This window comes from Populus trichocarpa, chromosome 13 (genome assembly GCF_000002775.5).
Source record: "Populus trichocarpa isolate Nisqually-1 chromosome 13, P.trichocarpa_v4.1, whole genome shotgun sequence".
NCBI lineage: Eukaryota > Viridiplantae > Streptophyta > Magnoliopsida > Malpighiales > Salicaceae > Populus > Populus trichocarpa.
In genome coordinates this window covers 15,317,151-15,335,403 of record NC_037297.2, presented here as the reverse complement: position 1 = coordinate 15,335,403, position 18,253 = coordinate 15,317,151, and the positions used below count along the sequence as shown (strand labels likewise).

Genomic DNA, 18,253 nt, shown 5'->3' with positions numbered 1-18,253 from the left:
ATGACTTATTTTCAAAGCTTCCAAATTAATCCCATTTTATATGTACGTTGTGAATTAATTTATCGAAAACAAAAATCAGGCAACAAAGCTTCCACTACATCTCTGGCAAGCTGAGAGAATAATTCTTCCCGAGATTTTTTTATCGTATAAGCTTACAACCCACTAGAGCTAGTTAATGTAAATGGTTAATATATAAGAACACCATTGTCTGTAATCCTCTTGCTTTATATATATATATATATATATATATATATATATATATATATATATATATAACATTCTTGTGTGTGTGGACAAGAGAGAATAGCTAGAGATGTGATTTGTGAATCTTGTATTCTCACTCTAGTTAGCCGTGAATTATTGATTTGGGAGAAGCCATTATCTTTTCTCATACCAAATTAACAGAGTCCCACAGTTGCAATCATGAGCTTTTTTATGAGAGTTTAGACATCATAATTAGGGTTGGAAGTTTCCATCCGTGAATTCTTTTAGATGGGAGATCTAGCTAGGGAGTGGTTAGAGAGTAAGCTTCACCGGAACATTTAAGATATACAAGTGATGCAGCAGCAGGTTTACAATTTTCTGAAGGTAGCAAGGGAAAAACATGATTCCAAAAAATCCGTCACTTTCATCAATTATCACCTCCAGACATCTCATTGACCAGATTTCAAAGCAAAGACAATCCTCTTTCGTCATGATTCTGCACACTTTTATATATATTCCTTGCACGTACAGGATCTGCAGCTGCATGTGTACATGGAGAGAAAAAAAGAGCAATAAAATTGATTTGGTGGAGGTGGTTGCGCTTTATAAAAAAGGAAGCGATGGTCTATATTTACTTCACCTTTCCAAACCCTACTGTTGTAGTTTCTCCGAGGACTGTCCATCTATATAACCGATAGTTTCTAACTATGCTCTTCAATTAATGCTTAGTACTGTTCATATTTCAGCTCAATAATGTGAACTTAATAAATTGCCTTGCCTTAATTTGTTGTGAGAATTCTGCATTGAAGCTAGCTGTTAAGTGGTGTGTCCTCAACCCATTGATGGCACGAATGAATTCATCACGCAAGGTCCTGGCTAGAAAAATTGTACCTTTTGACTTGCCCACCCATTCCCACAAAGAAAATGCAGAAACTGAAGGGAGCGCTATACATTGTATGACTACAGTATTTAAGGATCGTTTAGGATTAAGGTCGCCAACGCCAAGAATATTAATTTAATGCCTTCTTAATCTATCCATCATGAGCCCATCAGCGCGTCACCAATAAACACCCTTTCTCATTTACTTGTGTGGGGTTTGGAGTGGATAGCCAACTACTATTTGCCCCCTCCCTTCCATTCAAGCTGAGAGTGAATGAGAAATGCCGGGTAAGGTATGTGTGGTGATAAGATAACCTCAAGTCCAGGGCAGCAGATCACAGTCATTTTTCTTCTGTCTGGCTTCAAATAGTTCGTGGAATAGCACTTGAGAGGAGTCATTATTGTTTCATTGAATTATAGAGAAAAATGGGGGTGGGGGGGAGCAAGGAAGGAACCTGAAAGAATTAGAAATGTGGGACATTGCTGCCGTGAAGTCATTATCTGTACGAAGACTAATAAGTTTGGTCCGTGCAATACTTGTAGTAAAACTTTTTTCATTAGGTTTCAACATGCAACTCATGACATTCACTTTGAATTGAAAGATGCAACCCTTTTAAAACCCGAAACTCTCTGGAAGTTGCAAGGTATATTATAGACAACAGAGGAGTGAGGGAAAGAAACTGATAAATTGATAGTGTAGGTACACGATATATTAAAGCATTCTAATGTATGAATTAGAACAGTGTCAAGTATGAGAGGCAAGGCAAGGCCCATGACTTTCCTGTGTAGCCGATGGTACAGTAAGTAGTCCCCACAGGCCACACCTCACCGACTATTTTTTATTATTTCTTGTGTAAAGGAGAGAAGGGCAGTTAGAGTCCAGGAAAATAGAAAAGAAAGAGGAAGGCTTTGCCTCCAGGCTTGCACTTGTGACTTCTATCCATGTGGGCAGGCATCCTTCCAAAGACTGTATGTACTATGCATGCAGCCTACAGTGGCAGAGTTGTGAGTATCAAGTTAGAGAAGAGTAGACAGTTGGTGAGATGACCATCACATTAGCTATCTGAATCTGTACAGTAAAGTAGCCTTCTTTGGAGTTGATTAGTTTATGGTATGAGGTTGATTCTGTAATTGTCCTTAATAAGTCAAATTCACACTCTCTCACTTCCACTTTCTCTTCTCTCTCTTTTTACTGTTACACAGACCAAAGTTTCTCGCTTTTTGATTCTCTTTGCTTCTTCTAATCTTTCGCTTTTGCCCATTTTATTCAAAAACCAAAAATTTGCCTTGTTTTCCACTCTTCAACAAAACAAATACTGGTTCTATACTCTCACTTTTGTTTATTTTGTCTTGAGTAAACTCGAAGCTTAAAGCTGCTGCTTCTACCCTCTTAAACGCTCTGCTAATCTTGGCCTAAGAATGCTCTACTATTAGTTGGGGGTGGAAGCAAATCCTCGAAGCTTGTGAATTCCTATGTCGGTAGCTCATTGTCCAAAGATTACCCATTTCAGCTAATTACAACATTCAAACTGGATCTAAAGCTTCTCTCTTTGCAGATTCTTGATGTTCTGGAAATGAGTTTTTTCGGCTGGTTGGTTCTTTGGAGATTTCAGTTATAATTCCTCCATGTATAGAGAGGGAGAGAGGGAGCTGTAGCAGTGGCAGCTACTGGGTTCAACTATCAAGGCATTATTTGATGCATGCTTCTTCTTTTTCCCAGGTTCACAAACTTACCCTGTAATTCATTAGTCTTCTATTTCATTAATTAAGCTCTTCAAAGTCTCAAAGTTTACCTGCATTATCTACTGTTGTACATTTTGGGCATCTTTTTAAGCTTCTAGATCTGTTTCAATATGAATATTGTTTGTTGATTCTCATAAGAAAGTTCGATTTCTTGGATTTTCAAGTGAGTTTGTTGTAATGTTTGTGTTACTTCGGTTACTTTTTAGGCTTGGCTAGTTTCGACTTGTTTTCCTTTCTTTTCAGTGCAAAGAATGTACCTTTAGTTGTTCAACAACTCTAGCTGACATTACTTTAAATTGCTTAATTTCCCCTTTTCTGGTAAAGCTTAGCACACTTTCAGGTTTCTCCATGTCTTCTTTATCTCTTCAACTTGAGCAGCTGTTGCACTTTTGTTGTGTCCTTAAAGCAGAATTTGAATAGGTTCATCCTTCCAAATGCTTGTGATGTAGGATCTTGCTGGGTTATATCCGGTATAGAACCATACGTGGTCGTCTTTGGATTCTTTGTTATTTTGTTTTCTTTAATTAATGCGAGTGTAATTTGCTTTATTTGGTGCTCTTTGATGAGCAAATGATCTTTTATTTCTCACCTTTTTGTTTTTTTTATTTTTTCCTTTGGGTGTTGAATCTCTCTATGCCCTTTCGCCATCACTATAAAGAATAAGCATATCATTTGGGGAGCCCTGGAATGTAATGGAAGAGTATTGTTCTTTTGCTTGCTTTATTCGTTTTGTGATATTCTTTTGCCTCTTGCTTTTGGATAATAATTACCTTTTCTAATTGTTTTTAACGTTTCTTAAGATACTGGATAAAAGTAAGGAGGAGTAGAGAAATATTTCTTAACTTTTCTGGGAAGGAAAGTTGAGAGAATGATCAGTCGATAGCTTTTTAATTATAGATCTTTAAATCTCTTAATTGTTGAAGTACCGGACACACTTGCCGCTGTTTTGGGTGCTTCGCAGAGAAGACTGCAGTAATCATTATTGTTTATGCATTGGAAAACTAAAAAACTTTTCACTTTCAAAATTTAAGCTTACCAACAGCTCAAGTAGATCTCATTTGATAGACACATAGCGAGTTGAAATGCTCTTTATATGAGAAATTGCTATGCCGTGACTAGTGCATTTCAGAAATGAGAATGTTCATCTTTTTTGCTATAATTAGCTTGTAACAGAGATCCATATGTTCTTTTCATGAATTGCCTTATGTGCTGGCTGTCTAATGTTGATTTTTCGTTTCTGTGCTGAAACAGAGGAACAGCAATACCTGAAGGGCATACATTTTCATATAGCAAGTCCAAATCAACTCCCCCATGAAGTTCTTCCGGGCTTCAGTTATTCATTTATTCATCATCCTAACCATCATTTTTCCCTTTGCTATTTCTGACCTGAAGTCAGATAAGCAAGCTCTTCTTGACTTTGCTGCTGTTGTACCCCATTCAAGGAAGCTCAACTGGAACCCTGCTTCATTGGTCTGCAAGTCTTGGGTAGGTGTCACTTGCAATTCGAATGACACTCGTGTGGTTGAACTTCGACTCCCTGGAGTAGGACTTTTGGGTCATGTCCCACCAAACACCCTTGGTAAACTAGATGCCCTCAATACTCTCAGCCTCCGATCCAATGTCCTTGAAGGTGACCTTCCTTCTGATGTTACCTCTCTTCCATCACTCCAGAACCTCTTTCTCCAACATAATAACTTTTCTGGTGGTGTTCCAACCTCCTTTTCCTTGAAGCTCAATGTACTGGATCTCTCATTCAATTCTTTCACAGGCAACATTCCCCAAACAATAGCAAATTTAACACAACTTACCGGATTAAGCCTCCAAAATAACGCACTTTCTGGACCCATACCTGATCTCAACCACACTAGGATCAAGCATTTGAATTTAAGCTACAACCATCTTAATGGATCAATTCCAGTGTCTCTTCAAAAGTTCCCTAATTCATCCTTCATTGGAAACTCTCTCTTATGTGGACCACCTCTTAATCCTTGCTCCATAGTCCTTCCTCCTCCTCCATCCCCTGCTTACACCCCCCCACCAGCAACTTCACATAAGCGAAGCTCAAAATTGAAACTGACAATGGGAGCAATCATTGCCATTGCCGTGGGAGGGTCTGCTGTGCTGTTTCTTGTCGTTTTAATCGTCTTTTGCTGCTGTTTGAAGAAAAAAGATAATGAAGGCCCTGGTGTGTTGAAAGGGAAAGCAGTTAGCAGTGGTAGGGGTGAGAAGCCCAAAGAGGATTTTGGAAGTGGGGTGCAAGAATCTGAGAAAAACAAGCTGGTATTCTTTGAAGGCTGCTCTTACAATTTCGATCTCGAGGATTTATTAAGAGCTTCAGCTGAAGTTTTAGGAAAGGGTAGTTATGGTACAGCATATAAGGCTGTCTTGGAGGAATCAACCACAGTGGTGGTGAAAAGGTTGAAAGAAGTGGTGGTGGGAAAGAGAGACTTTGAGCAGCAGATGGAGATTGCGGGGAGAGTTGGGCAGCACCCAAATGTTGTGCCACTTCGTGCTTATTATTACTCAAAGGATGAGAGGCTTCTAGTGTATGACTATATCCCAGGTGGCAGCTTATCCACGCTTTTGCATGGTACGTCTTCAGCTCTATTAATGATGCTTAGAGGTTGCTTTAGAAACTGATGAAGGATGCTTTCAGTTATTTTTATTTTACACTACAAGAACACTAGTATGACCAGAATGCTGATAATACTGTGAAACTTTTTGACATTGCCACTGACGTTTACCAAATTTACTTTCCTCAGTTTTTCTCATCTGCTTTGGGAAAATAAAAACCATTTCCTGATATCCTACATGGAGGATTAGCACGGTAATCTTGTACCATGCCAAAGAATAGCACTATGTATTTCCTTGCATTTATCGATCAATGTGCTTAGACAAGTAGTCCACGTTTCCTAGGAGAGATGATTCTTGCCACGCACACACATACAAGGACTAAACAATTAGTTTTAGGAGATCATCTTCCATGGCATTCATCGTCTTTGACACTTTGGCATGGAATTTAAAACCGCTGCTTTACTAATATCCTAAACTCTATTCAAATTTGACAACAGCAAACAGGGGAGCTGGCAGAACTCCACTAGATTGGGACTCTAGGGTTAAGATTGCCCTTGGTACTGCACGGGGAATTTCCCACCTTCATTCTGCTGGCGGTCCAAAGTTTACTCATGGAAATATCAAGTCGTCAAATGTCCTCCTCAGCCAAGATCATGATGGTTGCATCTCTGATTTTGGCCTGACACCTCTTATGAACGTCCCTGCTTCTTCATCTCGGAGTGCTGGTTATCGTGCTCCTGAGGTGATTGAAACCAGTAAGCACTCTCATAAATCAGATGTCTACAGCTTTGGTGTCATCCTTCTCGAGATGCTGACTGGGAAAGCTCCAATCCAATCACCAAGGCGTGATGACATGGTTGATCTCCCAAGATGGGTCCAATCAGTTGTAAGGGAGGAGTGGACAGCTGAGGTTTTCGATGTTGAACTGATGAGATACCAAAACATTGAAGAAGAAATGGTGCAGATGTTGCAAATTGGGATGACCTGTGTAGCAAAGGTGCCAGACATGCGACCTAACATGGAAGAAGTTGTTCGAATGATTGAAGAAATCCGGCAATCTGACTCAGAGAACCGGCCATCTTCTGAAGGGAACAAGTCCAAGGACTCAAATGTGCATACTCCATGATTGACGAAATTGTTGCTGCTTGATTTTAAGATCAAGATTCAAAAAGTGCTATGAGCACCTGCCTTGTAAGGTTTCTCGAGCATTTATTCAAGCTTATGTGTATGTGCAGTGCAGCATCATAGAGTGTGAATTTGTCTCAATTTTTTTTCTTCTTTTTTCAGATATGTAGCAGTGCTTTGATTTTTAATTTTTAAGTCTGATTAGCTGGAAACCTCTTGATTTGTTGTAAAACTTCATTCAAAATTTGTGAATGAATTGATGAGACTTGAATCAAGAACACTCCATTTTTTTCTGCCTTTGCTGTTGAGGGTACTGCCTGTTTCTTGTCATTACAGCAGCATCTTAGATTCTTATCCATCTTCAGGAAAAATGACATTTACGAGGGTTCTCTTCTGGTCTGCCCTTGGAAATCATGATTCGCTCTGAGCCAAAGCATGATAAGATCAGTTTTTGACTGCCTGAGATTATCAGCACCATATATGTATGACATGCGATTCTAATTTTAGTCAATAATATATCAAAGGCAGCAGATTACAACCTGGATTTGTGCTGTAATGATTTCCAGAAATCTCTGTTCATATCATATCATTGTTCACCATTGCAACAATACGTCCCCGGTCTGTCAATTTGTTTTTGATTCATTTTGGTTATTTAACTTTATTTTCTTTCAATTTCTTCCTAACAAGTTCCTTTTTTGCTGTGCTAGATTTTTTTTATTCTCTTTTGAATATCATTACCACGGTGTTAGAGATTGTTTCATATCAATTTTACATGAGAGAATTTTAAGTTGTTGTCAAAAACAAAATAAAAAGAATAGAAACTGAAATTGATATTGATATTAACAAGGTTTCATAGCTTTTACCATTCCAAAGGCATGTAAAGTTATACTTTAGTCCCTCAATTTTTATTTTATTTTGAATTTGGTCAATTCTAGTTTTAGATTTTTGTTTTGCTCTCAAACTTCATTTGTTTTGTTTTTCAATCCCTAGATCTAGAGAGAGGGGGGAGAAAGAGTTGCCGGAAAAAAATTGCGGAGAGGAAAAGCTCTTAATTAACATTGATTTTCTGGCAACCAGAAACAACTCAAGTCAAAGAAAAGGATAGCATATTGGCGACACATCATTTGCGCATATTGGCGACACATCATCCGTGTAATTTAAAAAAAAAAAAAAAAACATAAAATCCTACCCATGGAACGGGCATTGCTCTTTTAGACGGAGGAGGAGGAGGAGGAGCATCCCTAGGAATGGCTAATTCTGATGTGAGCAGTTATGGATCATCAGTTCCACCTTGCACCCTCCTCCTTCCCAGTTTTCTTCGTATATGAACTGTAAGAACCCACAGAGCTGGTTCACGTGTCGTTTTTCTTTCTCTGATATATATCCCTTATGAGTAGGTATCTGAACAAAAGGAGAGAAGAAAGCACAGTTTAAGATGGTTTGTATGTTGTGCATGGATGATCCTGGGAGTACTTGCGCTTGCTATCATCGTGCTTTCTCTTGGTGTTTCTGATGAATTCGTGAAAAAACTTGACGCAAAAATTTGGTTTTTTATGGTTTGCTGCAAAACTGGGCAGAATTTGTGTTAGAGGGTGCCTCAAAAAATAGACTGTGTATCTAGAGATTCTGTGTAGGCTGAGAGTACGTGCCTTTAAAAAGTTAGTCATTGCCTCTGCTTGTGACATTGGGTGTATTTATTTATATACCTTTAATTTTTTTTAAGTTTAATTGATAATGTGATAATTATTATTTTTTTAAATTATATTTTTATAAAATATATTAAAATAATATTTTTAATAATTGCACAATTTAAAAATAAAAAAAAATTCATTTAAAGTAAAGAAATAATTTTTTATAATATTATTTTATTTTCAAAAAATTATTTTTAAAATTAACCCATTAAAACAATTAAAAAATTAATTTAAAAAAAAAATCAGAAAACGCAGTCTGAACCGAAAAAACAAAAAGCCCAAAGGTAAAATCTTTCCCCTCCGCTGTCCTTAGATTCCAAAAATCTTCTCTTGGGTAATTACTACTTCACTCTTTTTTTGTATTTACTTATAGAGCTGCTCTTTTGCTCATCTGGATTGTCTTTGTTTCCTTATTTTGATGTTAGTCGGTGGTTCAGTCAGTCAAAATTTGATTTTTGGCTTCTGATTCTATGGGCATCTTGAAAGAGCTCAAGGACTTGCAGAAAGATCCACCTACCTCTTGCAGTGCTGGTATGCTTCCTATTCTTTTCTCTTTTCCCTTAAAAAGAATATCATCTTTAAAGCTATTTTCTCTTTATTATTAAATTATTTGCTGACCCTTTTGCACTTGAGAGCTGATTTTGTATATACTTGTAGAATTAGAGGGAAAAGTCTCGATCTTTTTGGCCCGTTCACTTGTTTTTTGACTTTATAAATGGTTGGAATTTTAGGTCCAGTAGATGAGGACATGTTCCATTGGCAAGCAACAATTATGGGACCTGCTGATAGCCCATATGCAGGAGGTATCTTTTTAGTTTCTATTCATTTCCCTCCTGATTATCCTTTTAAACCCCCCAAGGTATATCATTTTTTCTGTGCCTCTTTTTTTTTTTCTTTTTGCTTGTTATGTTTTTATTTTTTGTGTAAGAAGGACCCTTGAGAGTTAAGTATCTATATAACAAGTTTTGGGTTTCCTTGTCACCAAGAGAAGGAAAGAGAAATATTGTTTTCTCGTGCCTTCATTAAAACTCTGGAAAACTATTTCTTGCTGATATTTGTTGAAGGGTTGAAATTTGCTCCTGCATTAGATGTAGGTTTCAAAAAGTAAAATGAAAGGTATTAATGGAAATGATACTGTGAAAGTTCATATCAGTGCTTGTGGTGGGCATTAATGTCTGGTAATGTTATGTGCTTTCTAAATGCAAACAATTGGCTGTAAGTTTTTGTGTTTAGTTGAAATTTAGAAAAAGTTATATAAGAGATGTAGCTACTAATCTGAATAAGATCAGAGGGCAGCACAGAAGTGGGAAGGGCTTTCTAGATAGTTCTTATAATCCTGGATGCTATAGCCAAGCTTTATATATTGTGCTGAACTTCAAGCCCTAAAGAGCTATTATATTGGAGAGCAGCTCAATAACACTCAGAGATTGCATGAAATAGAGTTGCTATCAAATATCAATTACACAAGCCTTAAATATTATAAGGTGGCATTATTGTTGGAATTTGAATCAATGTAGGCATTATTTAGATGAGTAGAAGTGTTGTGCTTTCATGTTCTACATTTATTGGTTGTTAGGTATTAATTGAGATATTTTAGACCAATGATACATTGGATAACAATGTTATATCCACTTAACTAGAATCACAAAAACTAATAAAAAGTTTTGTTCAATCATGATAGAATAGAAGAAATAACATGTAGCTAATCCCATTTAGTTTGGACCAAAGGCTTGCTTAACTTGATTTGTACAGTGAGTTCATGTATTGTATCGTCAATAGCTTGTGTTTTGTAGAAGTTGATTAGACTATCTGGATTATATGCCTCAGGTTGCATTGAGGACATAAGTCTTCCACCCAAACATTAACAGCGATGGAAGCATATGTCTGGATATTCTTAAAGAGCAGTAGAACCCAGCACTAACCATTTCCAAGGTTTGATATGACCATTTCCCTTTTGACTTATCTATTCAGCCATTTGCTGATGTTGAAACTCTTCTTAATCTGTGTACTTGTTTTGTGTTCCATGTGCATAGATCAAATGTTTAGAATGATAGCCGAGACACCAAAATACCTTGTTCATTGTTATCCATTGGTAATGACCATCTGACTCTTCGATTTATGCTGAAAGTACAAACATAATATGCACAATTACACAAATGTGAATTTAAACAGAACTTGTACCTAGTTTAGGATTTAAGGTGTGTAACAGTGAGGTGAGGGTGGATGGAACACTATTGTGAGGTCCTGAAGGTTCCACATTTATGCAAGAGTTTGTGCTATCAATATGAAGGAACTTATGGTGACCATTGGTTATGAACAGAAAAGAATATGGTAGTAACCATTAATGATAAGGTCTTGGAAGGCCTGCTAGCCATTTTCTTATACGTATTAAAGAATGCAATTGATAATGTCTTGGACTGCATCTGAACAATATAACGAGCAGATCTTCCCCTATTTTCAATGTTCATTCTCCCTTTGGTGATTAGAGTGAATATCATGGTGCTGCTAATTTCATGCACTGACAACTTTAGCTTCTGCTTTCTGATATCTATGGAGTATGTTAATTGTGAATTATACTAGCATTTTTATTAGGCCTTCACGAATTTGAGATATAGACTTTGAATATTGTGGTGTACATCGGTTTCTCTAACACTCACCGGTGTGAACTTGTTATTGATTGATGTGGATACGGTGATCTGTTACTTTCCTACTTTTCTGAATAGGTATTTGTTCAGCTCCCATTTCCTTGTCTTGAAACCAAGGTGAAGAATAATTGTAAGACTTTGGTGGCAAATATTGATTCCTTGTAAGAAAATATAATGTAACAAAGAATAGGATTGGAGAGGAAGATTCTTCATGAATTGTTTCTCTGATGCAATTTACTGTTGGTTATGTAGGATAATTTATGCCTGAACCCCAGCAGTTGGGCTTTGTGTGGTGACTTTATTCGGCAGAATTTTATGTTGTTTGTGCTTGCTATATTTATTATGTTGATTCTGTCTGCATGAGTTGGTATCAAAACTCTATATCAATTGATATCAAAGCTCAACTATTCCTGGTGGTCGGTTATAAGTTGAATAACTATTGCTGGAAAAGATCGCAAAACAGGACATGATAGGATGGGATGAGGAGGTTTTCTCTCAGGAAAGAAACGTTCATGAACCTGTGATAGAAGACATGCAAAGAAAAATTATAAAAACAACTTGTTGACTGGCGGTGGTAAAGTTTCAAAGGTAAGTTGAATAATTATCCTGTCAATTAACAAAGATGAAGAAGAAAAAACTAGAAGATCTTGAAGAGAGTGATCACAAATCTATAGTTAATTAACTCATTTTAGAAGCATGAGCAAATAAGATAGTTTTTTTATTGGGATGAGTATCATGGAGATTTTGATGAGCCCATTTATGATGAGATAAATATGGATTGGTATCCTTGATCAATTTATAATGTTTATTTTGATAATGATAGCATAAACAATAACAGTGATGCTATCATCAATAGTGTCCTCGTTGGTATGTTAGAGGTTAAGTGTAAATACAACATGGAAGGTGTTAAACAAAAAAAAAATTGTTGATTTGATTAAAAGTTTATTATTATCACAAATGTAGATTTGTTCAAGGATTGTAAGACTACAACATATGCTGAGAAAACAAGTTTGAGGTTTGTTGTTCATTACTCTAGAAGTTAGTTGAAGAGAAATCATTTATCAGTCGATGTTTCTCATGCAAAATTTAACTTGAAGGGATTGAAGTTAACATCAAAAATTAGTATGCACTTGAAGCGAAGAAAGAAAAGAGGTTGATAGATCTTGATTAGACATCTGCGTGCCTCGAGAACGAGTTCTTTCCAATATGAAGAGACTGATGTAAGGGGTTTTTAGGGGAATATATTTGTCTCCTTAGTTATTTTCATTCTATTTTGATTGGAAATCATATTTTTCTTATTTATTTTAGTCCTAGGACAATTATAAATAAGGTTGTTTAATTTGTATTTAAAAAGACTACTTACATAGAATTGTATAGCAATACAATTTCAAATTAGGGTTTTTATATAATGATTCGTGTTGCTTATATTTGCAATCTTTTTTCTGTTATTGTTTTCGTCGGCATCAATTTTTTATTGGTGGGGGAGTGTTTAATAACAGCTGTCTGGTTTTTTTTTTTTTTTTTCAAATGCAGGTGTTGTTGTCCATATGCTCTCTGTTGACCGACCCAAATCCTGATGATCCACTTGTGCCTGAAATTGCTCACGTGTACAGGACAGACAGAGCTTAGTACGAGGCAACTGCCCGTAGCTGTACTCAGAAGTATGCGATGGGTTGAAGCAGAGGAATCTGTTTAGAAAGAATTTGCTATCCTATGGTTCACTTATTTGTTAGGTGGAAGGATGATGTGTTCCAACTTCAAATGTCTGTTTTTCTTTCTGCTGTTTTTACTGCAGACTCGGAGCTGGGAAGAAACTGGTCTGCTAGGTCTGTGAATATCTACTATTTGAAAGCGTAGAAGGGGGAAGGGAACGTGATGTAATATTGCCCTGTTGTTAGAATTGTCAGCTTGTTTATTTGTTATTTAAATACTCTCATTTGCTGTTGAATGCTAGAAGTGCTGGTCCTGGTATACTTGTGCTTTTAGCAATTTGGACAGATATAGGCATAACCTTCATTAAAGCATTAATGTCCTCATAATTTGCCGTTTTATGGATCTAATTACTGTGCGCACATCTATGACTATCGAAGCCATTGACCCAGTATGTCGTGCTTCAATGTGATATGTTTCACAACCAATATCGTCATGCTCTGCAAAGAATGGTAACCCTAGTTTTGGTTCTGGTTCTGGTTCTGGTTCTGGTTCGTACTAGCCATATTTCTTTTTCCATGCGCCAACAAATTTTGGTAAATTAATTGATTAACTTGAAAGGAGAGAGATGCCCCGGAGAATTACAAGATGGTGAACTCAAAGGGATCCCTTCTCGTGAAAAAACGCAACTAAACTGTGATGTGGACTCGAGGCCACCGTTGAAAATGCCTTGACACGGTTCCTTGATATCTCTGCTTGTTTGGTGTTGATCATAGTCAAGGATAATACATAGCACAATCCAAGTGTGTGTGTGTGTGTGTAGTAGGATTAGACTGGTAGCTTATCTAGATATTGGCTTGTTTAACAAATGGAATACAAATTATTTGTTTGAGAAAAAAAGAAATGGAAACGTGATTGCGATGGGTTAACCACGGTAGGATTAAAGCTTAACGGAATCTTGTCATCTCGTTGTGACAGCACCAGGCTAGGTGGCAAGCATGTTCTTCGAATTTAAGCTATGATACTGTTCTTGACTTCACAATTCAATGACATTAATTTGTGAGGTGCGTGTTCTTATTACATGTAGGAGGTAGGGCATGAGATAATGGAATCCCCCAAATCATTTGACGTTGTTGGAAACCTAAGGTATACTGTTTACGAGGAAAAGGCATCGCCTTAATTATCACCTGTCAACAAGCAATGAGGGCCTCCCTGCTGCAACCTCTAATGCATAATATTACATGATTGCTCCACACATGCATGCTGTCTACTTGGGCTTGTACCCATCATCCCTTGCTTCCTCTCCAAGCGAAAGAAAACCTCCCACAGCTTCACTACCATTAATTCTCAACGTTAATTTGGTTTAATCATAAACTGAAAACGATGGAATCAATCATCAGTTGATTCTATCATTAATCTATTATCTATTGCTTTCGAAGTATCGATCTTTTTATGCCTTTACATACCCTTCTTCGAAACAGAGGTCAATTGATGAAATAATTATATCATAATCAAAACACTAGAGAGATTCAGCATTTTCTATGTAGTGAAGAGAGGTTATACAAATTACTAACAGAAACAAAAATCCATGCTTGAATTAATATGGTGGTCGAGAAATGTCTGATCAAACCCAAATATCACAGGCACAAGGATCTAGTCGTTAACAAATTGTAATTTTATAAGTTTCTCTTCTTAAAAGATGTTGAATTCAAAATCTTATTCTTTTATATATATATATATATAGAGAGAGAGAGAGAGAGAGAGAGCTAAGTTGACGTGGATATATAGCTAGCAAGCTCATGGTCTGTGGAAGAAGATACTCCTCCTAACAAGAAGGGTGGTTGTGACTTTCTTCTTGCTTGAAATGGCAGCGCATGCATTTATTCATCGTACTGGCATATGTTTTCTTTATCTCTATGACTCTATGGATCCCCCTTTGCCACGGAAAAGAGGTCGGTTCGGTTATAATGATGAGCTATCCATCTCTAAAGTTTTCGAATCGCCATTTTCACCGCGCAGACAAAGTAATTTTACGGGTATATACAATGGAGGAGTAATTTTACGGGAAAGATGAGTCAACTACTTTCGTCGATTTGGAGCTACCACCTAGCAAGCTAGCTAGCTAGCTACTAGCTCTAATTCTCCCACTTCGATCTTCTTATACATGCATGGTATGGAAACTTCACTAAGAAAGACTGCCACCGAAAAGTAGAGGCGACCTCATAATAAATTAATTACCATCGCCGCTACCATTGTAAAAGAGAGAAAATGGAGTGGGGTACTGGCCTGAGCTGGGTTGATTCAAAGAAATTGACATGCCAAGAATAGCCCTTTTGACGCGTCAGGAGAGGCAGCTGGAAAACATTTTTTAAAATTTTTCTTTCTTTAAATCAATTTTTTATATAATTTTTAATTATTTTAATGTGAGAATAACATAGATAAATTTTAAAAAAACAAAAAAAAAACAACCATTATAATCGGAAAATATCGCACCTAAGCTAAGCTAGTAGGAATTCAAGGGTCCTTCCGTGCATTACACACACACACCCACATCCGCACATGCCTATATCTTACTCCGTAGATCTCTCTCCAAATCAGTCACCCTTTTCAATGACTATTCTCTCTCTCTCTCTCTCTCTCTCTCTCTCTCTCACACACACACCCCCCCAGAGTGAGTGAAGATCACTGAACTGCAGCAAGACACAAGTCTTTTTCTAGTTTCCCGCCAAAAGCTTACCACCCTTCTTGATCAAACCCGGAGTTGCTGGTGTCACTTTGTCACCTTCTTCCAACTCCTCGAAGTGCAAGCTATAGCTTCTCTTTTTGTCTCTATAGTTGTCACTAGCTACTTATATAATCCCTCCAACGCTGGAGATCCAGTTAAGCTTAGTATAAAGTAGCTTCCTTCAGTTTTTTTCCTCCAAGAAACCAATAAGAATCTTCATCCTTGATCACCCAAATAAATTAAGCTAGCTAGACCCTACCTGAGCTGGTCAGTACATGGTTTTGCCGCTATGTCTTGACCCACTTCTTAATTGAATACAAAAACCAACCCTTGGTACCACCCACCATGCATCTTCTATTCCCCAATGAATTACAACCCATGTTTACCTCCAACGCCACCATGTCCGTTCAACCAAAAGTCAAATTTACTGAACATGTATTCATCACTAGTAAGCTCATCGAGAACCAGCAGCTGCATCCTTCTTCAAGAACCCGCCAAAGACTTGTTAGAATCATCCATACCGACCCTGATGCCACTGATTCCTCCAGCGATGAAGAAGAGGAAGAACAAGAGAGGAAGTATGTCAAGAGAGTGAAGAGACAAGTGAGTGAAATAAGCTTGTTAGAGCAAGAAACAACAGCACCAGCAGCTCCTTCTTCCACAACTTCAAATGATGATCAGGAACCAAGAAGAAAGAGACCTTCTTCAAGATTACCGTTACCTGATGTATCTCGTCAGAAAAAGTTCAGGGGTGTCCGTCAGAGACCCTGGGGAAAGTGGTCCGCCGAGATCCGTGACCCGACTCGACGGAAACGGGTCTGGCTCGGCACTTTTGACACTGCAGAGGAAGCTGCTACAGTATATGATCGAGCTGCACTGAAACTAAAAGGACCCGACGCCGTTACCAACTTTCCTACGAACTCCGTTATAACGGAGAAAGCTCACGTTAACTCCGGTTCAAGTGATGTGAAGTGTGAATCACGGGAGTCGCCGTCTATCAGGGGTACTGCTAACGTTATGGCATCACCCGCATTAGTCCTCCGTTACGTAGATTTGACACCGTCTGACGCTGTTTTAACGGAGAAGGCTAAGGTTGTTGACGGTCAGCGCGAGTCATGTGAGTCGCCGTTAAGTGGTGTTCACGATATGTCATCACCGACGTCTGTTCTCCCATACGAAGAGTTATCGCCGTTTGATAGTTTGGGTTACGGTGACGTTGACGCTTTTGGGTTCGAAATTGACGTGCCGTTAAGTTTGCCAAATTCTATGTTGTCGGGGAATTTCTTTGACAAGGAAGAATTCGTTGACCTCGATGATTTCTTGGTGGATGCCATCTGTTAAAAACATATCCTCAATTTTGTGGAAGTTTGGGGAGTCTTTTGTAATTTGACACAACCCTATCGGGATGTGGCATACCATGATTCGTGATTAAAGGCGCCAAGTGGATAGAAAGGGCGCCTGATATAGAGCTGGAATACCTAAAGTGTCCCTTTATTTTTTATGTCAAGTTTTTGGTTTGATTAGTCAAACTACGGAGTTTAAGTATATAGTGGAGTATTAATTAGTCCATATTTAGTGAATTATATGGCGATTTTGTCACTTCCTGTTGTTATTAAGGATTTTTGTGTACTCAATATTAATAATTTATATTATTATTATTTGATTAATTGTAGCTTATATTATAATTTTTCATTTTGTATTTTAGTCTTTTCAAATGAAAAAAAAAAGGATAAGATTTATTAGAGTTTTTAGTGGAGGTTAGGTAGTATGGGGTGTATGTTTTTATGAAAGTATTTTTTACTTAAAAATATATTAAAATGATTAAAAAAACACTTTTAAAAATAATTTCTATATATTAAAATAATATGTTTTAGTCTTTCATTTTGTATTTTAATATATTTTAAAATACCAGCATAGATACAAAACTCATAACTGTAAAACTTACTCAAAACTCTTTCATTTTGATCAGATGATCAAGCTTTGATGAATGAGGATCAATTTTTAATTAAATTCATAAAAATTCTAGCTTGAAACCTTATAAATATTCCCTGAAAATCAACCAGAAGAAAGAGGAGAAAAAGACGAGGAAGAAAGGAGAAAAGGCTTATTCTTGGAGTTCATTAGTAATCAAGTTTATTGCTTGACATTTAAAAATTAAAAGGATAGGTTAAAGGTTGAGCAAAAAATTGGATTTTCAAAGGAAAAAGGATAGTAATTATTCTGAGTTTTGGAAAGGTATAATCTTTCACTAATCTAGCAGATGATATCCATAAGGCACACCTCTAGCTTGTTTTATATGTAAAGATGTTTTTGAACTTGCTTTAGTGTTAATGATGTTCTTTAGTTTTTATTCCAATTAGTATATAAAATGTTTGTTGTTATTGGTTAAATCTTGCTTGGAGTTGTTGTTGATATTATTGGATGTCAAAATAATATGTTTGTAATTGATTTTGATAAAATAAAATGGTTTTTATATTCTACTAAATATGACAGTAGATGTTTGATGTCTTTTTAGGGCTTGTTGATGCATGTTATAGGTTCCTAGTTTTTGTTTAGATTCTTTTGAGTGTCAAGATGTCAATTTTGAATCCAAATTACATAAATATATAGGATGTTTTAAGTTGACAGTTTTGAAGATTGAAACCTCTTGCATGATTTGGATGTTTTGATGTTATTTGTTATTTTTTTTATTTAAACATATTTGATTATGGTAGTGTAACTTGATAAAAAAAAAACATGTTTTAAAAGTAAAAGAATGTCAGTTTTAGAGGCTTAATAATGGTTGAGTTTATTTTTCTTGGCAGTGACTGGGTTTAAAGCAATGTTCTTTGTATTCTTGACAAAAACATTATCTTAACTTTATAATTTGAACCAATTTTAGTTCAATTCTTTGGATTAAACTATTCAGACAAGAATTATAACTTGATTTGCATTAACATCTTAGATGTTAGAATAGAGCACCTTCTTTGTAAAAAGGAAATAAAGTTGAATTAAGATCAAGAAATATTATTTATATA

At 36.7% G+C, this 18,253-nt stretch overlaps 2 protein-coding genes and 1 pseudogene across 7 annotated transcripts; all 3 read left to right on the top strand.

Annotated features, from left to right (window-relative positions):
- Nucleotides 1-1,749: 1,749 nt before the first annotated feature.
- LOC7464742 (probable inactive receptor kinase At5g58300) lies at nt 1,750-6,818 on the top strand. Of its 6 annotated transcripts, none has more exons than XM_052446569.1 (4): nt 1,750-2,121; nt 2,640-2,803; nt 4,078-5,416; nt 5,898-6,818. In XM_052446569.1, the coding sequence occupies exons 3-4, from the start codon at nt 4,138-4,140 to the stop codon at nt 6,524-6,526; spliced, it is 1,908 nt and encodes a 635-aa protein (XP_052302529.1). In that variant the 5' UTR covers nt 1,750-2,121; nt 2,640-2,803; nt 4,078-4,137; the 3' UTR covers nt 6,527-6,818. The 6 variants fall into 6 exon arrangements, with proteins under 6 accessions (XP_052302529.1, XP_024439649.1, XP_024439648.1 ...); XM_024583881.2 differs by lacking the exon at nt 1,750-2,121 and adding an exon at nt 2,177-2,194; XM_024583880.2 differs by lacking the exon at nt 1,750-2,121 and adding an exon at nt 2,216-2,558.
- A 1,637-nt stretch (nt 6,819-8,455) lies between these two features.
- On the top strand, nt 8,456-12,921 carry LOC18104693 (ubiquitin-conjugating enzyme E2-17 kDa-like; annotated as a pseudogene).
- Nucleotides 12,922-15,096: 2,175 nt separating this feature from the next.
- Nucleotides 15,097-16,903, top strand: LOC7464740 (pathogenesis-related genes transcriptional activator PTI6). The gene has a single exon (XM_002319942.4). The coding sequence runs from the start codon at nt 15,582-15,584 to the stop codon at nt 16,575-16,577; it is 996 nt and encodes a 331-aa protein (XP_002319978.2). The 5' UTR covers nt 15,097-15,581; the 3' UTR covers nt 16,578-16,903.
- The last annotated feature ends 1,350 nt before the right edge of the window (nt 16,904-18,253 follow it).